At 34.7% G+C, this 23,262-nt stretch overlaps 2 protein-coding genes across 20 annotated transcripts in view; both read left to right on the plus strand.

Annotated features, from left to right (window-relative positions):
• Positions 1-1,635: 1,635 nt before the first annotated feature.
• Positions 1,636-3,026, plus strand: s100a10a (S100 calcium binding protein A10a). Its single transcript, NM_001005961.2, has 3 exons — positions 1,636-1,664; positions 1,745-1,910; positions 2,311-3,026. The coding sequence occupies exons 2-3, from the start codon at positions 1,770-1,772 to the stop codon at positions 2,476-2,478; spliced, it is 309 nt and encodes a 102-aa protein (NP_001005961.1). The 5' UTR covers positions 1,636-1,664; positions 1,745-1,769; the 3' UTR covers positions 2,479-3,026.
• A 4,629-nt stretch (positions 3,027-7,655) lies between these two features.
• Positions 7,656-23,262, plus strand: part of snx27a (sorting nexin 27a) — a 40,301-nt gene continuing 24,694 nt past the window's right edge. For 18 of the 19 annotated variants that reach the window (XR_015516042.1, XR_015516045.1, XR_015516044.1 and 15 more), the window contains exons 1-2: positions 7,663-7,986; positions 22,862-23,093. Coding sequence is in view for 1 of the 19 variants with exons in the window: in NM_001045100.1 (NP_001038565.1) it covers positions 7,667-7,986; positions 22,862-23,093 (552 nt within the window). In the remaining 18 variants the exon portion in view is untranslated. Of the gene's footprint in view, positions 7,987-22,861; positions 23,094-23,262 lie in introns of all 19 variants that reach the window. The other variant, NM_001045100.1, reaches the window with a different exon arrangement.

Below are 23,262 nucleotides of genomic sequence, written 5' to 3' on the forward strand. Positions count from 1 at the left end.
TTATTATTAAGTATTTAATATCATCTTTAATAAAAGTAGTTTATCTCAGAATGGATTAAATCAAAATGTGATTGGACTGTTGGTTACAAGTCTAAATAAACTGTGCTAAGGGAGAAATTGCATCAAGTTCCAAAAAAGATAATTTACTCCCTTCAATCATTGATTTTCTTGTCGGCTTAGTCCCTTTAATAATCTGGGGTCACCACAGCGGAATGAACCGCCAATTTATCCAGCGTATGTTTTACACAGCGGATGCCCATCCAGCTGCAACCCGATTGCTGTGAGGTAATCGTGCTACCTTCTGAGCCACCGTGACGCCCTCATTTACTTCCTTAAGCCATCAAATCAGTAAAAAAAAATCTAGATTTTAACTTAAACTGGTCCTTGGTGAATCATAAAATGCAAGTCTGCTTTGAGGTTTGGTTAAAAAACATGAATTAAGATCCATGGCTCATGACAATATATTGAGGTAATTGGGTGAAATGGTGTCCTACAATAAATGGTGTCTATAGTGTCCGCAAATGCAGCAGCATGAATGGAGCACAAGCTCCCTGTGCAGTTGTCCTCGTCACTTGTTTATAGCTGAATTCACATTTATATTACATGAAGATCGCATGGTTTAAAAAAGTAATAACCAATGGTGAATAATGTACAAGAGCAATGGTCCTGTAGGCTCAGACACAACTTAGTTTGCACATAGGTAGGACCAGTACAGTTTAGAGATGCTCCCGTGTTACATGTTTAAATCAAATAACTGTTGCTTTTCTCTTCATTTGAACAAGTCTGGACATCTACAATAGATGACATCTACATCTATTTTCAACCTCAAAGATTAATACATTGTGCTGTAAATATTTTCTCTCTCTCTCTCTCTTTTGTACTGTTCTCTGTAAACCCTGAACATGTTTGTGTGTGAAAATCCCAAAAGATCAGCAGTTTCAGAAATATTCAAACCAGCCAAAACCATACCATCTTTAAAGTCAATTAAATCACTTTTCCAATGCTCTGTTTGACCTTCAGCTGATCAACTTGACTACTTCTAAATGTCTAAATGCATTGAGTAGAGCCTTGTTAATGCCAGAGGTCAGATGAGAATGCACAACACCTTGAGGCAGATGGGCTACAGCAGCAGAAGACAACATCCACTGCCACTCCTGTCAGCTAAGAACAGGAAACGGTGGCTACGATTTGCACAGGCTCACCAAAATTGGACAGTAGAATATTGGAAAAACGTTGCCTGGTCTTATGAGTCTCGATTTCTGCTGCCACATGCATCAACGGTTCAGGGTGGTGTAATGGTGTGGGGGATATTTTCTTGCCACACTGGCCCCGTTAGTACTAATATTTCCAGTACCTTGTTGAATTTATGCCATGAAGGATTAGGGCAGTTCTGAGGGCAATAGTGGTTTCCTAACAAAGGTGTACCTAATAATGTGGCCGGTGAGTGCATTGTGCAATTTCTGACGATACATTGGTGTGCATCATTTTGAGTTCATCAATCTGTGTTTAACAGACAAAGTCCGAGTAATTCATACACTATGGTATGCTGTGCTTAAAACAGTTGCTCAATATCCCTGATAAGACTCCTGGGTGCGGCTTTAGCCTATAAAGTCTTCAGAGAGATAACCAGCATTTCTCAAATATTTCACTCAGTCGCCCAAACGGTAAGCCTTCATTCTAATGTATCTTTTAGCGTTTGTAAAGCCTGTTTTGTTAATATTAGATTCATATTGATTTTCTATAGTGCTTGACCTGAGCATCGCGCAGCCATGCCATCCGAACTAGAGACCGCCATGGAGTCCCTCATCATGGTTTTCCACCGATATGCTGGAAAGGAGGGCAGGAGCGGCACCCTGACCCGACGGGAACTCCGAATACTAATGGAGAACGAGCTCTCTGGGTTCCTTAAGGTGAAGATCTTCTCGGAGATACTCGACTCTTATTTAAAAGCTTTTTTCTAAAGAGATACTGTAGTTCACTCAAAAATGAAAATCCTGTCATCATTTACTCAGCCTTCACTTATTTCAAACCTTTCAAATCGTTAGTTGAACACAAAAGAAGATATTTTGAAGAATGCTGAAAACCACTGACTTCCAGAGATTCTGTTTTTCCTACTATGGAAGTCCGTGGATGTCAGCATTCTTCAAAATATCTTCTCTTGTGTTCAACAGATGAAAGAAACTCGTAAATGTTTGGATCCAATCAGGGGTAAATATATAGAGAGTAAATTTTCATATTTTGGGTGAACTATATCTCAAGAAACAGACTCTTACATTTCTTCAACTTAGTTTAACCCTTCTCTTCCTGCAGTCTCAGAAGGATCCGACATTCGTCGACAGAATTATGAAAGATCTGGATGCCAATGGAGACGGCGAGGTTGACTTTGAGGAGTTTGTGTCTTTGGTCTTGGGTTTGTCCATCGCCTGCGAGGCTTGCTACAGGGTGGATTTAAGGAAGTCACAAAGCTGGAACCTTTGAGTTTGTGTATATGTGTGTGCTTGTTTGTGTGTGTGTGTGTGTGTGTGTGTTAGTATCGAATGAACGCCATAAAAACGTCTTTTGCTGCGAGGTTAAAGTACAGTGGGTGTGTTTGACGGGTCTTGACATTCTTTGGCCTACAAACAGTATTTTTTCTTGAGCTTGTCCTAAAAACAGAGGATGTTTTTATTTGAAATAAAGCTTTAATATTTGAAAGTCTTCATGTGTAGGGTTTTATTATTAAAGACAGAATTATTAGCCCTGCTGTCAACTATTTATTCCATTTCAAATATTTTTAACAGAGCAAGAAGATTTCTCTAATAGTTTTATAATGTTGTTTTAAGCTGTACATGAATATTCATACACGCAGTGTATTATTCATTATTCAGTGTGTTATTCTCTCTCTTTTCCTCATTAAAACTATAGTTAATGATTAATACAAAACCCAGCCTGCCTTCTTAGTAATTAGTGGAGTTAGAATGTAATAAAAATGTTTCTGACACAATAAACATTGTAATACAAAATAAAAATATATGTTAAAATCGGCATGAAGTGAGAGTTGTGATGGTGTTTTCTAATCCTATTATTGGTTTTATTTAAGTTAAATTGCTTCCTGAACAAGAAACAATGTATAGGACTGTATAATGTACAATTCTGTGTATTTTATGTGAGTGACAAAATTGCCCCAAAGAAATAGCTATATTCAAAATACTTGATGGTTTATTAATTCAGTCTTAACCCACTACATTTACCATGCTGTTACTGTTAAATGACTTTAGGGTGCCAGTTACATGTACACCTATTCAAAATCATCCTCTTCTGTGGCCTCATGGGGAAATATATATATATATATATATATATTGTAGTGCACTTCAGAATTTATCAGGATTATTTTTTCCATCACAGAACTCTACCATTTTTGTGATTTTTGAGTTATTTATTTTTAATTATGTGCGCAGAGACACATTCATTTGTTTTCTTTTTTAGTTACATAACATGTTGTCATTAGTCAAAGCAAGGAAAGCTCCAGAAACTATTTCTTGCTTATGTTTAAAGAAACCTGCAATTTCATTTTGTGGTATAATCCCGGTGGTGATGCTATTTTCTACTCACGTGTGTAATATACTCATGTTAAACTCAGTTTAACATCCATAATATTACATAATCCATATAATATCTACTAATACTACTTCTATTATTAGCGTACTAATGAAGATCAATTAAAAAGATTCAAATGAAAGGAATTAATAGTTCAGTCATAATATAATATATAGTTTGAAATAGATGGCTAAAGAAGATATAAAGAACAAACGCTGTCACTTGGGTAGTACCTTTTCAAAAGGTAAACTTTTGAACTTAAAAGGCCCACAAAGACCTTTTGGTTACCAATATGGACCTGTTAGGTATACAAAAATCCAAGTTTTGGAAAGGTAAGCACCACGTTACAGCTTCTGTATCTTTATTTCTGTGAGTGTTCCTTTATTTTTTCAGGTTGTAACATTGGTAAGTACCATGATAAGTACCATTTTAATGTAATATTCAACAAAAGCTCACTTCCTCAGCTCAGGGGTGAGAACCTGTGCATGCATATTTATTGGAGATGGGCAAAAAAATTATTGTGATTTAATCGTATGAAAAATAAAAGTTTGCTTTGGCATAATATGTGTGTGTGCTGTGCATGTTTATTATGTGTATATAAATACACACGTATGCATATATTTGAGAAAATTTCAGGCCCTATGATATATATATATATATATATATATATATATATATATATATATATATATATATATATATATATATATATATATATATATATATATATATTCATTCATTTTCTTGTCGGCTTAGTCCCTTTACTAATTCGGGGTCGCCACAGCGGAATGAACTGCCAACTTTCCAGCAGGTTTTTACACAGCGGATGCCCTTCCAGCCGCAACCCATCTCTGGGAAACATCCACACACACATTCACACACACACTCACACACAACTGACAATTTATCCTACTAAATTCACCTGTAGCGCATGTCTTTGGACTGTGGGGGAAACCGGAGCACCCGGAGGAAATCCACACGAAGGCAGGGAGAACATGCAAACTCCACACAGAAACGCCAACTGAGCCGAGGTTCGAACCAGCGACCCAGCGACCTTCTTATATATGTGTGTGTGTGTGTGTGTGTGTGTGTGTGTGTGTGTGTGTGTGTGTGTGTGTGTGTGTGTGTGTGTGTGTATATATGTGATAAAAATTATATTTCATTTACAAAATCTATGTAACAAAATTGTGTAGTATTTTGGTTTTGTTTTCTCTGTATGTGTCTACACATACATGCGTTTTATATATATATATATATATATATATATATATATATATATATATATATATATATATATATATATATATAACACACACATATATTATGTCAAAAAAATATATATAAATATTTTGCCGAGCACTAATCTTTTTGTTTTGATTCTCAAAGTACTCATAGTTGTTGACTTGCATATTTTCAGTCAAAGAGCCCTCAAATCTTCTTTAATGTTTTACTATAAATGAAATCACTTCTTGCACAGCTTTGAGGATGAAAATGTAACAGCAAATCTCCAGCTTTTAGTAAATCTGTTCCTTTAAGTCTTCACTTGTAAGAAAAGCATGTACGATAAGCTCTTAAGCGCACCGTTTGTTTTCGCAGGTGAAGCACATTGCCTTATTATCACAGGTTTCGGTTACACAGGGCTTTGCCAGTGTTTCTAAAATTAACACATGTATCTGCCTCGTTTGCACTGCTGAAAAAACAAACTGCAAACCAGGCCATCAGCAAAAGAAATATTCCCTTTGGCAAACAGTTGTGTGCTTTGTGACACAAGGGGGCGGAAATACTGAATAAGATACAAACTGCATCATTGACACAGAGTGTGCAAGAAATAGAAATGCATTCATTCATTTTCCTTCGGCTTAGAGCCTTATTTCAAAAATAAAAATTAATACATACATTAAACTAATAAAATTAGACACAAATGATTTCATTTAATTAAGAAAGAACTCATACTATTTGAGCGTCGCTAACAAATCCACTAGATGTCGCTGTAGATTTATATTTAAGTGTGTTGACCAGCCTTATGTTCTTGTCAATTAATGTTTAAATAATTAATGTTATTTAATGTTACAGTATATCATTTTTCAGATCTCCCATACATTTCTTAATAAATGATCAACTGGCCATATATGGCTGGCCATAAAGTATAGAAATGCTGTAGGGCTGGTTGCTTCACTTCGGTGAAAATTCGTTAAAACATAGAAAGAAACGATACTAAAGTTTAAATGTATAAATAACGTCAAATAAGTGAATACCTTAATACATTATTAAATATGTTACAAATTTAATAAATTTGTGTGTGTGTGTGTGTGTGTGTGTGTGTGTGTGTGTGTGTGTGTGTGTGTGTGTATATATATATATATATATATATATATATATATACACATTCTTGTTAATTATATATTTAGAATATATTAAAAATAAAACATAAAAAGCATTGTAAATGCATTGTAATATAATACACTGTATATAATATAATATAATATAATATAATATAACATAATATAATATAATATAATATAATATAATATAATATAATATAATATAATATAATATAATATAATATAATATAATATAATATAATATAACATAATATAATATAATATAATATAATAATAATCATCATCATTATTATTATTATTATTATTATAGCAATAGTATGTCACATCATACATTATCACATTAATTTCTTAATGAACAAATGCACAGCTTATTCTGGTCATAAAGTATAGGAGCACTATAGGACTGGTTGTTTTGCAGTATAAATAGATAGAAACAATGTTAAACTTTAAATGTATAAATAACGCAAAAAATAAGTGAATACCCTAATACATTATTAAATACATTAAGCATATTTAATAAATATATACAAATTTTTTATATATTTTTTATATTTCCCAAATTATGTTTAACACAGCAAGGAAATGTTCACAGTATGTCTGATAATATTTTTTCTTCTGGTAAAAGTCTTATTTGTTTTATTTTGGTTATATAAAAGCTGTTTTTAATTAAATAAAAATACATTTTAAGGTCAAAATTATTAGCCCCTTTAAGCTATATTTTTTCAATAGTCTACAGAGCAAACCATTATTATACAATAACTTGCCTAATTACCCTAACCTGCCTAGTTAACCTAATTAACCTATTAAGCTTTTAAATGTCACTTTAAGCTGTATAGAAGTGTCTTGAAAAAACATCTAGTTAAATATTATTTACTGTCATCATGGCAAAGATAAAATAAATCTGTTATTAGAAATGAGTTATTAAAACTATTATGTTTAGAAATGTTTTGAAACAAAAGATTTCTCCGTTAAACAGAAATTGGGGAAAATAAGCAGGGGGGCTAATAATTCTGACTTCAACTGTATTTACTATCAATACATTGTTACTAATTATATATTTTAGAATATATAATAAATAAAACTTAAAATGCATCGTAAATGCATTGTAATGTAATACACTGTATATAACTATAAAATTATAATACTTTTGTTGTTTTGTGGTTATTGAAACAAAAATAAATAAATCATGAAAAATATTCTGTGAGACAAATTGTGAAAATATATTAAAATCTGAACGTGAAAGTTGACTATGGTCAAAATGTAGCGATAAACAATTTTTTTAATGATGAGCTTTTTAAACCAACATGAAGAAAAGAAATCTGAAAAAGCAAAATTTTCTAATATTAAAAGATAAAAGATTGAGTTTACACAAACAATTGTTTGGATTAATTTTAAAAAAAGCTTGAACAAATTTTAAGTAAAATTAAAAACAAAAAAACGAATATTATGCGGACAGAAGGTTTTCCAAACAACCATTTATTTCACTTTTTCATAATTAGCTGAAATCACCAGTAATTGCGGCTTTTATTCAGTCATCATTCAATTGTGTCTTGTCTAGCAACAGGATATCCTGTTACATAATTCACCAAAACAAAGTGACAGTCTCTACATTGGCTCTCCAGAGACCCCGCACACACTCTCGGAGAAAGTGAAAGAAGTCTTGTGATGGTTGGGCGGGTCGAGCGTATTTCTGGCTTGTTGTTTTGAAGGCCTACGGGAGGAGAGAGGGGAAAAAAACCGAGTTAAAGATGGCGGAGATCGAAGGAGATGAGACCGTTCGGCCCGCTCCTCCGTCTGTGCTCCCCGCCGCGCCTCGCGTTAACGGCTCGGGGATGCTCGGTTCCGGGAGCCAAACCCCGACCATGGTAGCTTCTGGACCGCGTGTGGTTCGGATAATAAAGTCAGAATCGGGATATGGATTCAACGTCCGCGGACAAGTGAGCGAAGGCGGCCAGCTGCGGAGCATTAACGGGGAACTGTACGCTCCTCTCCAGCATGTCAGCGCGGTGTTACCCGGCGGAGCTGCGGACCGGGCCGGTATCGTAAAAGGAGACAGAATACTAGAAGTGTAAGTCATTTATTTTCCACTTTATCTTTCCTTTTAACCCTGGGAATTAGGCGTGCTGTGCTGTCAGTCTGTTTGACGTACAGTTTTCCAGGCGCTCTGTTTACAGGACGTTTATTTTTACACATTAGCACTTGTTTAAGCTTTCGCATGCCAGCACATCCCCGCTAATGCAATAAACGGAGCGCTATTATGTAAGACCGGAGCAGATAACGCCGAGTTCTCGAACGCCGAATGCGTGTTGTGCAACAGGATCATCGATTCGGTGTTCAATAATTTGTGTTGAGAGAGCGTTGAGCTTTAGATGTGTCTCATCTGAAAGAGTCTGGCTTCGGTGACTTGTTGAAACATGACAGCTGCATGATCACATGTTGTCCTATTGATCTCCTATCATCGATGCTGCTGATAAATGAGGTGCTTGACAAGTTAACGTCCTAAATTATGCATGATCTGAGTGAGAGGAATATGCTACGTTGCTTGGGATGTGCATATGATTTGTTGGTTTTGAAAGATTTAGCCTAAAATGATATTGATCAATGTTTTTTTTTTTTTGTAAACAGTAGATTGTAGGGCTGGGCAATATGGCAAAAATGCAATCTCGATAATTATTTTCCATACTGAACGATAAATATATTAAAGTCAGAATTATTAGCCCCCCCTTTGGATTTTTTTTTCTTTATTTTTCAAATATTTCCCAAATTATGTTTAACAGAGCAATTTTCACAGTATGTCAGATAATATTTTTTTCTTCTGGAGAAAGTCTTATTTGTTTTATTTCGGCTAGAATAAAAGCAGTTTTTAATTTTTTAAATGCCATTTTAAGGACAAAATTGTTGGCCCCTTTAAGCTATTTTTTCTAGTAAAATATTATTTGCTGTCATCATGGCAAAGATAAAATAATCAGTTTTTAATTCTGTTATGTTTAGAAATATGTTCAAAAAATCTTCTCTCCGTTAAACAGAAATTGGAGAAAAATAAACAAGTGGGCGAATAATTCAGGAGGTTTAATAATTCTGACGTTAACTGTATTTTGATATAAGTTAACACTTCCAGGTTAACGCTTTACTTTTTTACAAAAGTATCCCAACAATGACTGAAGCCACATAGATTAGACGCTTCATTAAATTACATTTTAAAGTATTGTTTATTAACACCAACAGTTTACACATTACCAGGCCTGTAGCCAGGGGGGGTTCGGGTGGTTCGAAAGACCCCCCACCCCCCACCCCCACTGACAAAGGTCCAGAATTTGTCCCAAACATGAGCTCATTTGTCCTATTTTGACTGCTAAGCCATCATAAACTGTGAAAATAACCCATCAAAGGCTTTAAAGAGCCCATATTATGGGTTTTTGAAAATTCCCCTCCATGTAGTGTGTAACACAGCTCTAAGTGAAGTGAAGTATCCAGCTAAGGCTTAAATCTGTAAGAATACAGTGTTTAAAACTGTTGATTCATCTATAAAAGAGTCGAATCATAGTGCTTCAAACGAGTCGCCTTGATACCGACTCATTAGGTGTTTCGCCATGACGTACGAACGAAACAAAGTTTTTCACGTGCACGCGCAAACCCGGGAGATTTCAAACCTGAGGCCCCGCCCTCTGACGCAGTAACCCAGACACACACACACACACACACCCCCACAAACACACGCACACCCACAAACACACGCACACAAACATGCCGGTCGATTGAAGTCACACTGCAGATGGATATATTGAGTCTCTACCCAAAGATGAAACATCAGCATTATAACCAAGCAGTTGGAAACTTCTGGAAGCTACATGCTACAAAGAATACTTCATCTGAGTTTGTTAAAGGAAGGATCAGTAAAGAGTAACTGATGGACGTCAGGATGGGTTTCTTCCTACATTTCTCAAGTGTAAGTACATGCGGTTAAAGTTGCCTCGTTGACTCTAGCTTGCAAATGTATTTAGTTGTGATTTGTTACTTGTAACCGCTTGTACTGTATCAGGTTAACTGGATATATTATCTTATCGCGTGCAAAGTCACGTTAAAAACGCGACGCGTGCTGTTTGTTTATGGAGCTCCGTGCTAGAGTTCTGCTCCCGCGATTTATTCGGAAATGTATTCCCGCGCCGCAGAAATCTGGCGCGGGGAGAGAGAGGGAGAGAGAGAGAGAGAGAGAGCGAGAGAGAGAGCGAACGAACGAACGAGCTTTGTGTACTTTGTGCTTTGTGCAGCTTGGCTGTCTGGACTGTATACTGGGTGATTTTTGGTTGTGTTCTCCGCTCTAGCGGGACCGGGCGCGGCGGGCAGAAAACGGAGCGGGTTCTCAGGCTAAAACCAGGCGGGTGCGGGCTGAAGCGGGAGCGTTGTCATCCGGAGGTGTGTGTGTGTTTGTGTGTGTGTGTGGTATGGCGAGTACACGACTGTCTCCTTCGTTCGGTTATCCGTGGCACTATCCACTCGCCATAGTGTGGCAGCTAAAGTCCACGCCTACACTATCGAGCGTGTATGAACTGTGATTACTTTTTAAATTGCTGATTAGCTATTGGCCATTTCCCTCTCTGACTGAAGGCAGTCGACCAATCGCGACAGACTGTCATCGGCCCAATCAGCGCAGATTAGCTTCGCGCTAAGGAGGGGTTTGGGAACAAATGAATCACTGGACGATTCATACAGGAGTCGCTGGGATAATTAGATAAAAATAAATGCAGATTATAAGACCATGAAAGTGTTTTTTGACCTTGCATGCATATTAGACTGTTGTTGGAGACCCTTACAACCAAGATATGACCTTATTTCATGTATAATATGGGCTCTTTAAGACCAAGCCGAAGTTGACGAAAGTGAAGTCATCTCTCACTACTGACCTAATGTATTGTATTTAAATAGAGTTTGCGCTTTGCAAGGAACTTTTATTTCAAAATATTTTAAAGAAAAAAAAAAGATACTAATTGTTGTTATCCATAAATTTTGAAATGTATTGTTTACAAGAAAGGCTAAAAATCGTTAAGCTCTACATTATTTATTATTTAATTATTGTTATAATTGTTCAATATTCAAATGGGCAAATTCTGACTGAAGAAAGTTGAATGTGCCATGTGCTGTTGTTATTTGCCTAATAAAACACAATAGGCTACAGTTTTTAATTCAGAACTTTAACATATTTAATCTTTTATAATGATATATAGTTATTAAATTTGTATTTTAAAAATAAGTATTTTTTTCTTCATATTTCTTTATTCTTAATCTTTAAGAAATATTTTTAGCACATCCGACAATCTAATCCAGCTACAGATAGTGCTTAAAATGTCACTAAATGCAGTATTTAAACCTCCTAATTAAACACAAAATTAAAGGAATAACTGCAATAAGCTCCACTTTTTGAGAAAAAAGAACCACCCCTTTCACCAGGCTGGCTACGGGCCTGATTACTGTTTTTCTGTAATATACTTATGATATACAATATAAATGTAATATTCTGAAGAACTGTAACTGACAGAATATCTACACTACACAAACAAAAATATACGTATTGCATTTTCTAAAAAATAATTAATTGCAGAAATATTTAAATAAATGTTCTACCTAATTAAAAATGTTTAAAAAAAATAGTCATCATTAAAATAAACAACAGTTTCACAGCTAATACTACTGACAGGAAGGTGAATCGAGCTTCCAAAACAATACTGGGTGATATAGCATATCTCTAATAGCAACACAATTTCGAATTCCTGTCGTTGTATGTCTGCTGTGTGATTGAATCTTAGGTCATCGAGTAAAAATGGCCATAGCTTATCATCGTTAATGACATCAATTTTATCGCGATTCGATATGATATCATTTATCAGCCCAGCCCTACCTCTTAGTGACCTGTATAGTGTGTAGCAGTGAGATTGAGGTAAAGTTGGCTTTATATTCGCACATTCTGACTTTCTTCTTAATATAATTCAAAAAAAGTTTTCTTTGAAAATTGGTGGTTCATTCCGCTGTGGTGACCCCTGATAAATAAAGAGACTAAGCCAAAGGAAAATAAATAAATAAATTACTTGAAAATTCAAGACAGTGAATTTGTGCTAACTAGGGCTAATATTATTTTGATGTTGTACTTCCATGTGATTTCAGACCGAATATTCAAAGTACTATAATAAACAATGTAAGGAGCATGGTGTCAGTTCAATGTACATTGTCACTGAATGAATGCACAAATATAAAACCAACTTAACTTCAGTATCAGTGAGTAAAACTGTAAAATTGGTCAATTTAAAGAAAAATTTTAGTTTTTTCCATTATATTATGAACTTTTCAGACATTTGGTCACAGTTTTAGATTTATTTTGCTTAATATCACTGCATTGCTTGTATCATTTCCAACAGCTTCAATGACGGATATATATGCATAGTTACCCTTTTCTGATTTTTAGTAAGTACTGTATAAATATATAATTTCTTTTTGTTTATAATTTTGGGTAGTTAGAAATAAGGGAAGTGCCTTAAGCTTGACAAAACTGCCTTGATCTGATAAAACAATACAGTGAAACTGTGAAATATTATTGCAATTTATAATTACTGTTTTCAATTTTAGCTTGTTTAAAAAAAAAAATCCTCTGATGTCAAAGCTGATTTTTCAGCATTATAACTCTGGTCTTAAGTCTTAAACGAGCCTTCAGAAATCATTTTAATATGCTGGATTGCTGTTCAACAAACATTTATTATCGATGTCAGTATGAAATGTGACCCTGGACTGGGGCTGCACAATATATCGTTTTAGCATCAATATCGCAATGTGCATGTCTGCAATAGTCACATCGCAGAATATGCATTATTGAGTTTATATGTTGGGATTATATTTGAGCAAGAGCCTTAATTTCGGAAACATGAGATTTGTGGAGTTTAACTATAAAAGTTGATGATGTAAAAGATTTACAGAGCACTTTAAATTTCTTTTTCTTTTTTTGCTTTATTGTATTTATATATGCTTTAAAATTGTTTATTATATTTTATGCATGGTTTACACCCAGAAAACTCCAAAATATAAATTATTAAATTCTTTCCAAATGCTATTTAAGATATTATATTCATATTCATGGTGAAATATCGCAATAAATGTTGCAGAAAAACAAAATATAGCAATGTCATATTTTTCCAATATCATGCAGCTTTATCCTGGACCACAAAACCTAATGCTACACAGGTATATTTTTTTCCACAAATACATGGTATGGGTCAAAATTTGATTTTTTTTTTTTTTTATTTCAAAAGTTTTTAGCATATTGCCTAAAGGTCACGTTCTATCCATGAAGGAATAGAAATAGGATGATTCTAAGGGCTCATACATTTAAGGGGGCCCCAGAGACATTATCAAGTGCCTGCGCCAACCCCCCATCCCCCCACCCCCTCTTCACTTTAATCTGTGATAACCCAACCACAGCAGAATGAACCGCCAACTTATCTAGCAAATGTTTTACGCAGTAGATGCCTTTCCAGCCGCAATCCAACACCGCGAAACACCTTTATTTTATTTTATTTTATTTTATTTTATTATGAGTTTTAAATTTTTATAAAATCAAATTTGGAGATTGAAGGCTAAACATATATTTTATATTTATTACATTGTATTATTTCTTTACAGACATATATAATGCAACATTTCTATAACATTAACTATTGCTTTTAAGATTTCTAAGAAGCACTTTTTTTAACCAATCTATAAAACTTAAACTTTAGCAGAGAATATTTGAAACTGTGTGTTTGTCAAGGTTGTAAGTCATTTTAAAATGAGACAATTTATTAATCATGAATTTCTAAAAATGTTCGATTTCAAAATATTGAATAATTAGTCATTTTTTACAAAATAATAAATAGTATATACATATAACTGCTGGTAAAATGTACAATTTACTCCATTGCAACTGTGCTTGAGCTCTGAAAACGGTTATTAGAAAGTTTTTCCTTCTCGGGGAATATTTTGCAGGTGCTTTGTGTTGCATGTTAATTCCTAAGCTGCATTATGCATGTACAGAGCCACGCCGCTGGCCATAATGAGTCATTTGGAAGTGTGACGGGTAACATAATCAGCATGTTAAAAATGAGACATATCAGGGTCACTGCTTTATCTAATGGGAAAATCAGGGGTCGAACAAAAGATTCACAAGGGCCACAGGATGTGCTGTTATGCTTCATAAGGTCACTTTCAGTCAACAGCTCACGCTGGTGGTGTGATGTTGATGGTTTCGCTCTTTTCTCAGACTGAACTCAAATGATGGTCGTTTGTGTGTATTAAATAAGATAATATGTATATGTAAACACAGAAATTCTTCATGTACTGCATGCTATAGAGTCGGCTGGGATAACAAATGAATTTATGACAACCATAGGGTTTTTTAATATGCATTGTTTTCTTTTAATCTATTCACAAAGACCTTGATCTGATTCAGTAATTCTCTAGCTAAATTTATCCAGTGTTGTCGTTCGTAATGTTCATTGGAAATGTCATGAAACACAAACCCCTCCCTGAAAGGAAGGAAATTCAGAGGGTTATTAAGGACACAAAGGTTGTTGCTAATTTAGCCCCAGTCAGGTTTACTTTAACAGGATTGTTTAAACAACATTTCAACACCTGATATAAACTTGATTTTTATCTGCAATAATCTTTTGGTAAATGTTGAATGTTCCGGAAGTTGGCTGAACAAGTCTATACAGACTATATATATATTAGTGCTGAATGATATATCGACATAAATAGATTTAGCAAAAGCTGCGATTGTCTTGCACATCATGTGAGTAAAGTACGGTGATGTGAACAGTGGTAAATTTCCTCTGAAGGTCAGAGGGCGATCTCATGAGTCGCACGGTAAAAAAAACAAATATGCCCTGAAGAAAACCAGGAAAAACATAGGAAGATATAACTGCTTTCTTTTGATTCAACGGGATAAATAAACACATGACCATGACAACATCCGAGTTCATCTTATTATAATTTGCCTGATAATAAAAGTATGTAATGATGCAACACGTTTGTCACTGCTTAGAATGCTATGTTGTAATATGTTGCCTGCTTTTTTATGTGTAAAAAGATGCATCATTTTACATAAGGACTTAAATTAAACACTCAACTGAAACGATGAAGTAAGTTTTGAACACAAACTTTATCGTATGTGGTACTTGCATGTCTCCCTGCCTTCGCGTGGGTTTCCTCCGGGTGCTACGGTTTCCCCCACAGTCCAAAGACTTGCGGTACAGGTGAATTGGTTGGGCTAAATTGTCCGTAGTGTGTGTGAATGTGTGGATATTTCCCTGAGGTGGGTTGCGGCTGGTAGGGCATCCGCTGCGTAAAAAACTTGCTGGATAAGTTGGCGGTTCATTCCGGTGTGGCGACCCCGGATTAATAAAGGGACTAAGCCGACAAGAAAATGAATGAATGAATGGTACTTGCATGTGCTTTCAGGTTTAACATGTCAAAGTCACAGATTATTTGCGTTTTGACTCGCATGTTGACATCGCATGTGATCTTTTGCGAAGATTTGCAGAGAAACTTGGCAGTTTGTGTAGTAAACGCTGCTTCAGCTGAACACAGATCCTGGAGATTCACAGCTGATTACAGCCGGCTTTATAGAATAATGCAATCAATATCATGTGATTTATCATTCAGCCCTATATATATATATATATATATATATATATATATATATATATATATATATATATATATATGTGGCAAAATATTTAGCCTTATGTGCCAAAATTGTTAGCCCTGATTTTTTTTCTTTATTAACATAATTAAGAAATGATGAATAATAAACATAATAATAAATAATTTTTTAAAGTTTTCGGACAATAATTTTGCCTTCAATTGTAAATTTTGTATATACTGTATGTTAAAGTAAAGGTGTCACTATTTCGATTTTAAATCGAAATCTATCGAAATTCATGCATTGCTTAATCTCGACTATAGAATCAAAAAATGGAATCGTCGATGCTGTCACACCCCCATGTCATGTAAAAAAAGAAAAGAAAAGAAAAAACACGCTTGTTGAAGTGCTGCAAGTCAAACTAACAGCTACAACAAACAGCCAAGAGATAGCATGGCAACTGCAGACGCAGTCCCCAATGTGGAAGTATTTTGGATTTCCAGTAAGTTATGTTGTTTGCAAGCTCTGCTATGGACGTATACCACATTATTCCACCGGCAGCATGACTAGCATGGCAGGGCATCTCCGCAGGCATCACAAAAATGTAGATTTATCTGTTAAACCGACAAGTGTGACACAAACTACTCTCCTGTCTTCATTTGGAATAAAACTTCCAAGTAACTCAACCCGTGAAAAGGCAATTAAAAGCGCGGTGACTGTATTTATAGCCACGGACATACAACCTTATTTAGTGGTGGAAAACTCTGTTTTTTAAGGCATTTAATTAGCGTGCTAGAACTGTGTTACAAAATCCCTAGTAGAACGCATCCTCACAGCTACGGTGATACAATCCATGTACAATAATGTAAAGGAGAGAGTTGTTGAAGGTCTTAGTAGTGTGCACATTTAGTCTTGGCTAGATTGAAGGACCTCCAGAGCAACACAGAGCTTCATGACTGTCACAGCGCACGATCAGATATTATTATGTTGTTTGAAAGTCTTAAAATGTCATAGCTTATGCTTTCAAATTTTTCTAAATCGGAAGTCGAATCAAACCATGACTTTATAATTGTAAATGTCATCAAATGGAGGATTTGGAGTATTGTGACATCTTTATGTTAAAGATGCAGTATGTAAGTTTGACACCCAGTGCATGAACTAGGTATTGCATGCCTGGTTTAATACACGCAAGTGCAGGTTGCCAGATTGACGACACCAACAGTAGCCTAAAGACTTATTTGTGTTGCGTCTTAATAAAAGTAACGGCGCGATAGGAGTATTTTCCATATTAAAAAGAGTTTTTGTTCTAAACAACAACTGAAATGACAATGATCACCTCAGGTACACCACATATGCTTTAATCAGTGTTAAATAATATTTATAAAATAAAATATGTGAGTTTGAATGCCGTTTCACATGACATTTATTGCCATATACTGAAAGCAGCAGCACCTCAGATCTTAAAAATAAATTAAAATGTTTGAAATTGAACTTTAGAACTGTAACTCAGTGCAAGCCAACACATATCAGTGATTCAGCATGTACATTTAATAATGTTAAAGTGGTTTAATATGTATTAATTAGATTAGTAACATTATCATTTTGCTGGAGTGCAGTAAGTGCACTATTCTGTGCTTCTGAATGGCTGTATTTAAATTTCTGTGTTTCATCTGGTGCAAACAGCAAAATTGCTGACTGCAAATCTCATCATGTAGCATGTTGTTAGGACTCGAGGTTACAATGTAACCTGCTCACCTGATGTTTACGTTAGTAATTTTTATGGTATTTTGGTAATTAATAACCACCTCATGTGGAACTCTGAATCTGCGTCTTATTTCGGAGTCTACCAGAAATAAGATTATTGCTATTGTCCACCAGAAGTCGCATTTCAGTTGTGGACGCACTCTTTGAGAGCCTTTCTGACTGAATGAATAAAATATGCTGTTCCACAAAGGCAACCCGGGGTGCTGAAATTAAATATAGTTTGCTAAACTTGCAGTGGTCGCGTTATCAAAAAAAAGACATTGCTCCAGCACGTAACGCACATTATCAAAGCATAATATCTGACTTCAGCATTGTTTTTCAGATAAACAAGAATGTTCACTGAGCATGTTTCTTAAATATCTGCTAACATGTTATGGTATTTTTATGCGTTAGAAGAGTCAAAAACTTGCATACAGCACCTTTAAAGAACCCACTGGTCATTTGTGATTTAATATTTAGGATATACCCTTTCTTTTTCTGAATTTGGAAATGGTCCTAATACGTAAAAGGATTCATGAGCCCATGGCCGGTTTCCTGAGGAACTCCTTTGAGGAAGAAGGAGTGGGTTCACAAACCTCAGCTCAGTTTATTTATCAGCCTTGAGCTGTTTTTTCCTTTTACAGACTTTGCTGAACGTCTCCTCAATCCTTGGTTCAATTTTGTAAACATTAATGCATGTAGGAAGACAAAGAAAATCAATATGGCATGTTAATAAACAGTTCAACTAGTTGTTTTGAAACAGCAGTCAGAATGAGGAAGTTCGGACAGTAAGGAGTCATTGCAGGCATTAACTGGTCATGTGAATGTCATGTTACACAACAGTTTGTTCCCGTTCCAAACTCATTATTCAGCATGTTCAAGCCGTCCAGCACCTGATTTTATATGGAACTGGATTAAAGTATAACATATTAGCGTCGAGTTTTGGCTTTGATCGTTGTGGGGTCAGACATTATTAATACTGATCTCCTGGGGCATTTTGTTACCTTCATAAGGACATATTTTATAATCACCCTTTTAAATGGGTGTGTGTTTTTCTGTTATGCAAACAATTTATTAACAATTTAACTGTCTTTTTAATAAATTATATATCTCTGAAAAAATTTAAGAGACCAGTTGAACTGTTATTTAGATTTTTTCGGTATGAGTTTGAGTAAAATGTTAATATTTGTTTTATTCTTTAAAGGTCTAAGAACTTTTCTCCCAAATATCAAATTAAAATTTTCTCATTTTCTCAGAAATTGTTTTTTTCTGGAAAATCCCAAATGGACATCATGTTCATTTGTTGTGATTTGGAAATCATTATTATTCAGCCATATTGCTGGTATTATTATTATTTGTTTATTATTATTATTATTTTAAATTCTGAAGTTGGTATTGTGATATTTATAAATCAAAATAAACATGTCTGATTTTTTTTCAGCAAAAAAAAAAAAAATGTAAAAAAACAAAATTTCTGTTTTAAAATTAGGAAAAGGCATCAGTAATCAGGAGTTTAAAAATCAGTAATTAAAAAAAACTTTAAGTTGTATCCTGAGAAAATATTGTCTATAAAGTGGTCTTATTTTATAGCTGTACCTAAACAGGAAAGTTTTAAATAGTAGAACAGCAATCGTATAATGAAAGTATTGTTGAATGTTGCTCTTGATATTGTAATTATTATTATTGTCAATAAATAGAACACATATAAATGCATATGGGGAAATGAATGGTATCTCGTTATCTGGTTACACAGATAAACATGTCTCTTCATCAAATTAGTCTCTCCAAGCTTCCCACAGGTCATTTCTGGAAGATCATCGGATTTTAAAAGACATTCTTTTTGTTATGAATTTTTCATTTAGCCCTCCATCAAAATGTTTTTTTTAGTGTAGCCTTTATTTGGTGCAGGCATAAATAGTCACTGACAAAATAAAATCAAAGCTTTTTAGGTTGCTAATTAGGTAATGTTTTTGCCTCTGCAACTGGTATTTAGTCACATATTTAAATACTTAGATTGGTGTAAAAGAATATATATTTTTAATTTCTTAATCAATGTTGTAAAAATGTTATCATCTAATTAAAAACATGAACAAGCCCCTTGAATTAAATACAACAGTTCAATCTAACCTGCAGTCCAACTTTGTTTTGGGCTTTAGCAAAGTATATAAATATTTTTACAGATTGATATTTTTCTGATCCCATAACTCTGTGGTTAGTTGTTTTGGAAAATACAAACAGACGTTTTAATATAATGTTAACCAGTACTTTCTATGTGAATTTATGTTTTAAGATTTTACTGCAAATCTCACATCCATAAAGCTTTAATTGCTCATATATATATATATATATATATATATATATATATATATATATATATATATATATATATATATATATATATATATATATATATATATATGTATATTAGTTCTCGAAATTTTGCATCCTCAAATTTTATCTATGCGACTTCAAAATATATTTAGGAGCATTTGTGCGAGTGCATATAATTGTTGTTGTGCAACCAATTTTCACCGCAAAATGTTCACCACATGCGCGGAATTAGGAGGTATTCATGCATTAAGCATCTTTGCACCTAAAAACACCCAACGCAGCACGTCAGGAATGGTTTAAAACAGATGACTTGTCAACTTGCTGCTGTAAACGAAGCCCGCAATGCTTGTCCTGCCTTCAAGCTCTTCTTATTGGCCCACTGCGCTAGAACAGAACGCGAATGGAATGGTTAATATTAAGTTAACATAACAAGTTGGGGGATATTTAACTGTCCATGAGGTAGATGGCCTGAGGAAAGAAACTTTTCCTGTGTCTGGCTGTTTTTGTGCTTGGTGCTCTGAAGCGCCGACCAGACGGTAACAGTTCGAACAGGTAGTGTGCTGGGTGTGATTCATCCAGAGTGATTTTGTGAGCCCTTTTACTCACTCTGGACGAGTACAGTTCTTGAAGTGTAGGAAGGGTAGTGCCTGTGGTTCAAACAATTACATATATAAACAAACGCACCATTACTAGAGCAACTGGATTTATTTAGATGTTTTCCTCCTATTGAGGATGTCAATTATTTCGCAAAAGTCTTTAATGTTTAATGTCTTTCTCCTTTTTTGAAACATCAAATCATTAATTGATTAATTCTGTAGTGTATAGTAGGCTGGTCTGTCACCTCTGTTTAACCTCATTTCTGCGCCTCATCCTGAAATATGTCTCCTCGTTACTGTGTCTCCATCTGTCAGCTGCTTTATGAATTAGTGATGGAGGTGATAGGCGACGAGCAGGTAGAGTGTGCTGTCTGTGCCATTGGTCAGCTGATATCTGTGTCAGTGGTGCAGAAACTGTTGTGTACACCATGATTTTATATAGAATTCCCTTTAATGTGCGATATGACTATAAAGTGATCATAAACGAATATTTTCAGAATTCAAATAAGCAGTATTCCATACGTCGGGACCTAACAAGTGGATACTATTATCGCAATAACAATAAATTTGTGATATATGGTGCAGATTTAGTCTGTGGCTATGAATGCCTGTCTGACTTTTGTCAAAAGATGGAGGGGGTTAAAAATGCACTATACAGGAAAAACCCTGTTTGTTAATAGAATTTTCTTTTTAAGAAGTTGTTTTCTAAATGAAATGTAACCCTTTGCTTAGTTGACTAGTTTGGGTTTCATTTCTGCAAACTGTATTATGGTAATTACATCTGAAAGAAAATGACTCCTTCCTTCTTTCTTTATGATTTAAAGTGAGAAACCCTCATTGTTTTGCATTGCATTTTGCATGCACATCATAATTAAAGGGAAAGTTCACACAAAAAAAATGCTCACAATTTACGCAAACTCAAGTGGTTCTTAATGTCTATGAACTGCTTTCTTCTGTTGAACACAAAATAATATTTTCCAAGGAATGTTGGGAAAAAGCAGCCATTGACATCCATATAGGAGCGCATATGAAAGTTAATGGTTGTTTTTTATAAACGTTTTTCAGAATGTCTTCTTTGGTGTTCAACAGAAGAATGAAACTTAAACGGGTTGGAACAAGTGGACAATTTGGACAATTTTCATTTTTGGGTGCACTATCCCTTTAAAGGTTTACATTAAGTCACATTTTTGGAGTGGTCCAATCCTGTAAGCTTATTTATATCTAGATGTATTCATCTTATTCTAAAATGTGGAAGTGCGCTCGTTTTTCTGATTTGTTTTAGAACTTCTGATTCAGTCGCATATGGGAAAAATGGCTAGGAATAATAAACAGCTGAAAACAGTCAATTAAATTGCTCTACAAACAAGTGTGTCCATGACTATACAGACAAAGTAGAATAACATAAGAATAAAATATTAGTTTTCAACGTCAAGCTGCCAATTTTTTAATGTTTGATAATAAATGTTTCTTGACCAACAAGTCATCATATTTGAATAATTTTTAAAGGATAATATAACAAAGAATACATTTCACAAAAAAACAGTTATTATTTTAATTTTTAATCATGTTTTTCAATATAAAGGGCACCTATTTTACCCTTTTACAAGATGTAAGATAAGCCTTTGGTGTCTCCAGAATGTATCTGTAAAGTTTCAGCTCAAAATACCCATCTTCTAGAATTTGCCCATTTTGGTGTCTGAATACAGTGTAGCTGTTTTTGTCGCCTTTGGCTTTAAATGCAAATGAGCTGCTTCTCCCTACCCACCGTTCCAATGTACGTGTCTGCTTCTCATCATGCGTTACGTCAGATAAACAGCAGTCAGTGACATTACAGCACATTAGTCAAAAATACCAATTAAGTTTATTTCATGTACTTGTGGTAGAGTTTATTCAAGCCTTTCTGAAATGATGAGTCTCAAAGAAATGCGGTTTGCAGTACACGCACACACATATATGCGCGTTTACTGACACCACGCAGCTGTGGTGATGGTATCGTATATCTTGGTGATTTGTATTGCGTGTATCTTGGTGATTGTAATACATAGCAATTTTACGTCTTTATTACAAACATGCTATGTTTTTAAAACGTTTTATTTATGGAGTTTATAAAAACCACAGAAAGTGGTAACAAATGATTTAATCCCAGTTTATTTGAAGAAAAAAATACATATATATATATATGTATATGTATATATATATATATATATATATATATATATATATATATATATATATATATATATATATATACACACACACACACACACGTGTTATTATAGAAACATGGCACCTGTTAATCAATTCAGTGGGCGGGGAAAACCGCACTCCTATGTCACGTTGTGGTGGGCCTCAAAATCACTGGGATTTGGCTCCTATTTTAACAATAGGATATTTTTAAAAAAAGAGACTTGTTGGGTTCATATCACTCCAATATGACAGTGGACACACTATATTTACAAACAGTTTAGTCCAAACAGCTAACAAAACTTGATTTTCATCATAGGTGCCCTTTCATGCATTTGTGGTCTGCTAGAATGTGCATAAGAGATGTATTTTAAAGCCCGAAGTCATCCTACAACGTTACCCATTTTTTTCCCCGGTTTGTCCTGCAGGAATGGGGTGAGCGTGGAGGGGGCGACACACAAGCAGGTGGTGGACCTGATCCGGGCTGGAGAGAGGGAGCTGGTGCTGACCGTGCTCTCCATCCCGGCGCAAGAAGCAGATGGACTCGACACCAGCGAAGAAGGTGCAGTTCAGCCCAATTACGACTACAGCGACAAACAGGCTGTCCCCATTTCAGTCCCCACATACAAACACGTGGAGCAGCACTCGGAGAAGTTTGTGGTGAGTTGCACTGAATGATTTATTTAAAAGAACAATATGCGTTACGTAGTATTATGTTATATATATGAATCTACAAAAGCATGTACTGTTAAAGTCAAAATTATTAGTCCTCCTGTGATTTTTATTTACATTTTTTCTTTTTTTTTTAATATTTCCCAAATGATCTTTA

This window comes from Danio rerio, chromosome 19, assembly GCF_052040795.2.
Source record: "Danio rerio strain M-AB ecotype USA chromosome 19, GRCz13ab, whole genome shotgun sequence".
In the NCBI taxonomy this organism is placed as follows: Eukaryota; Metazoa; Chordata; class Actinopteri; order Cypriniformes; family Danionidae; genus Danio; species Danio rerio.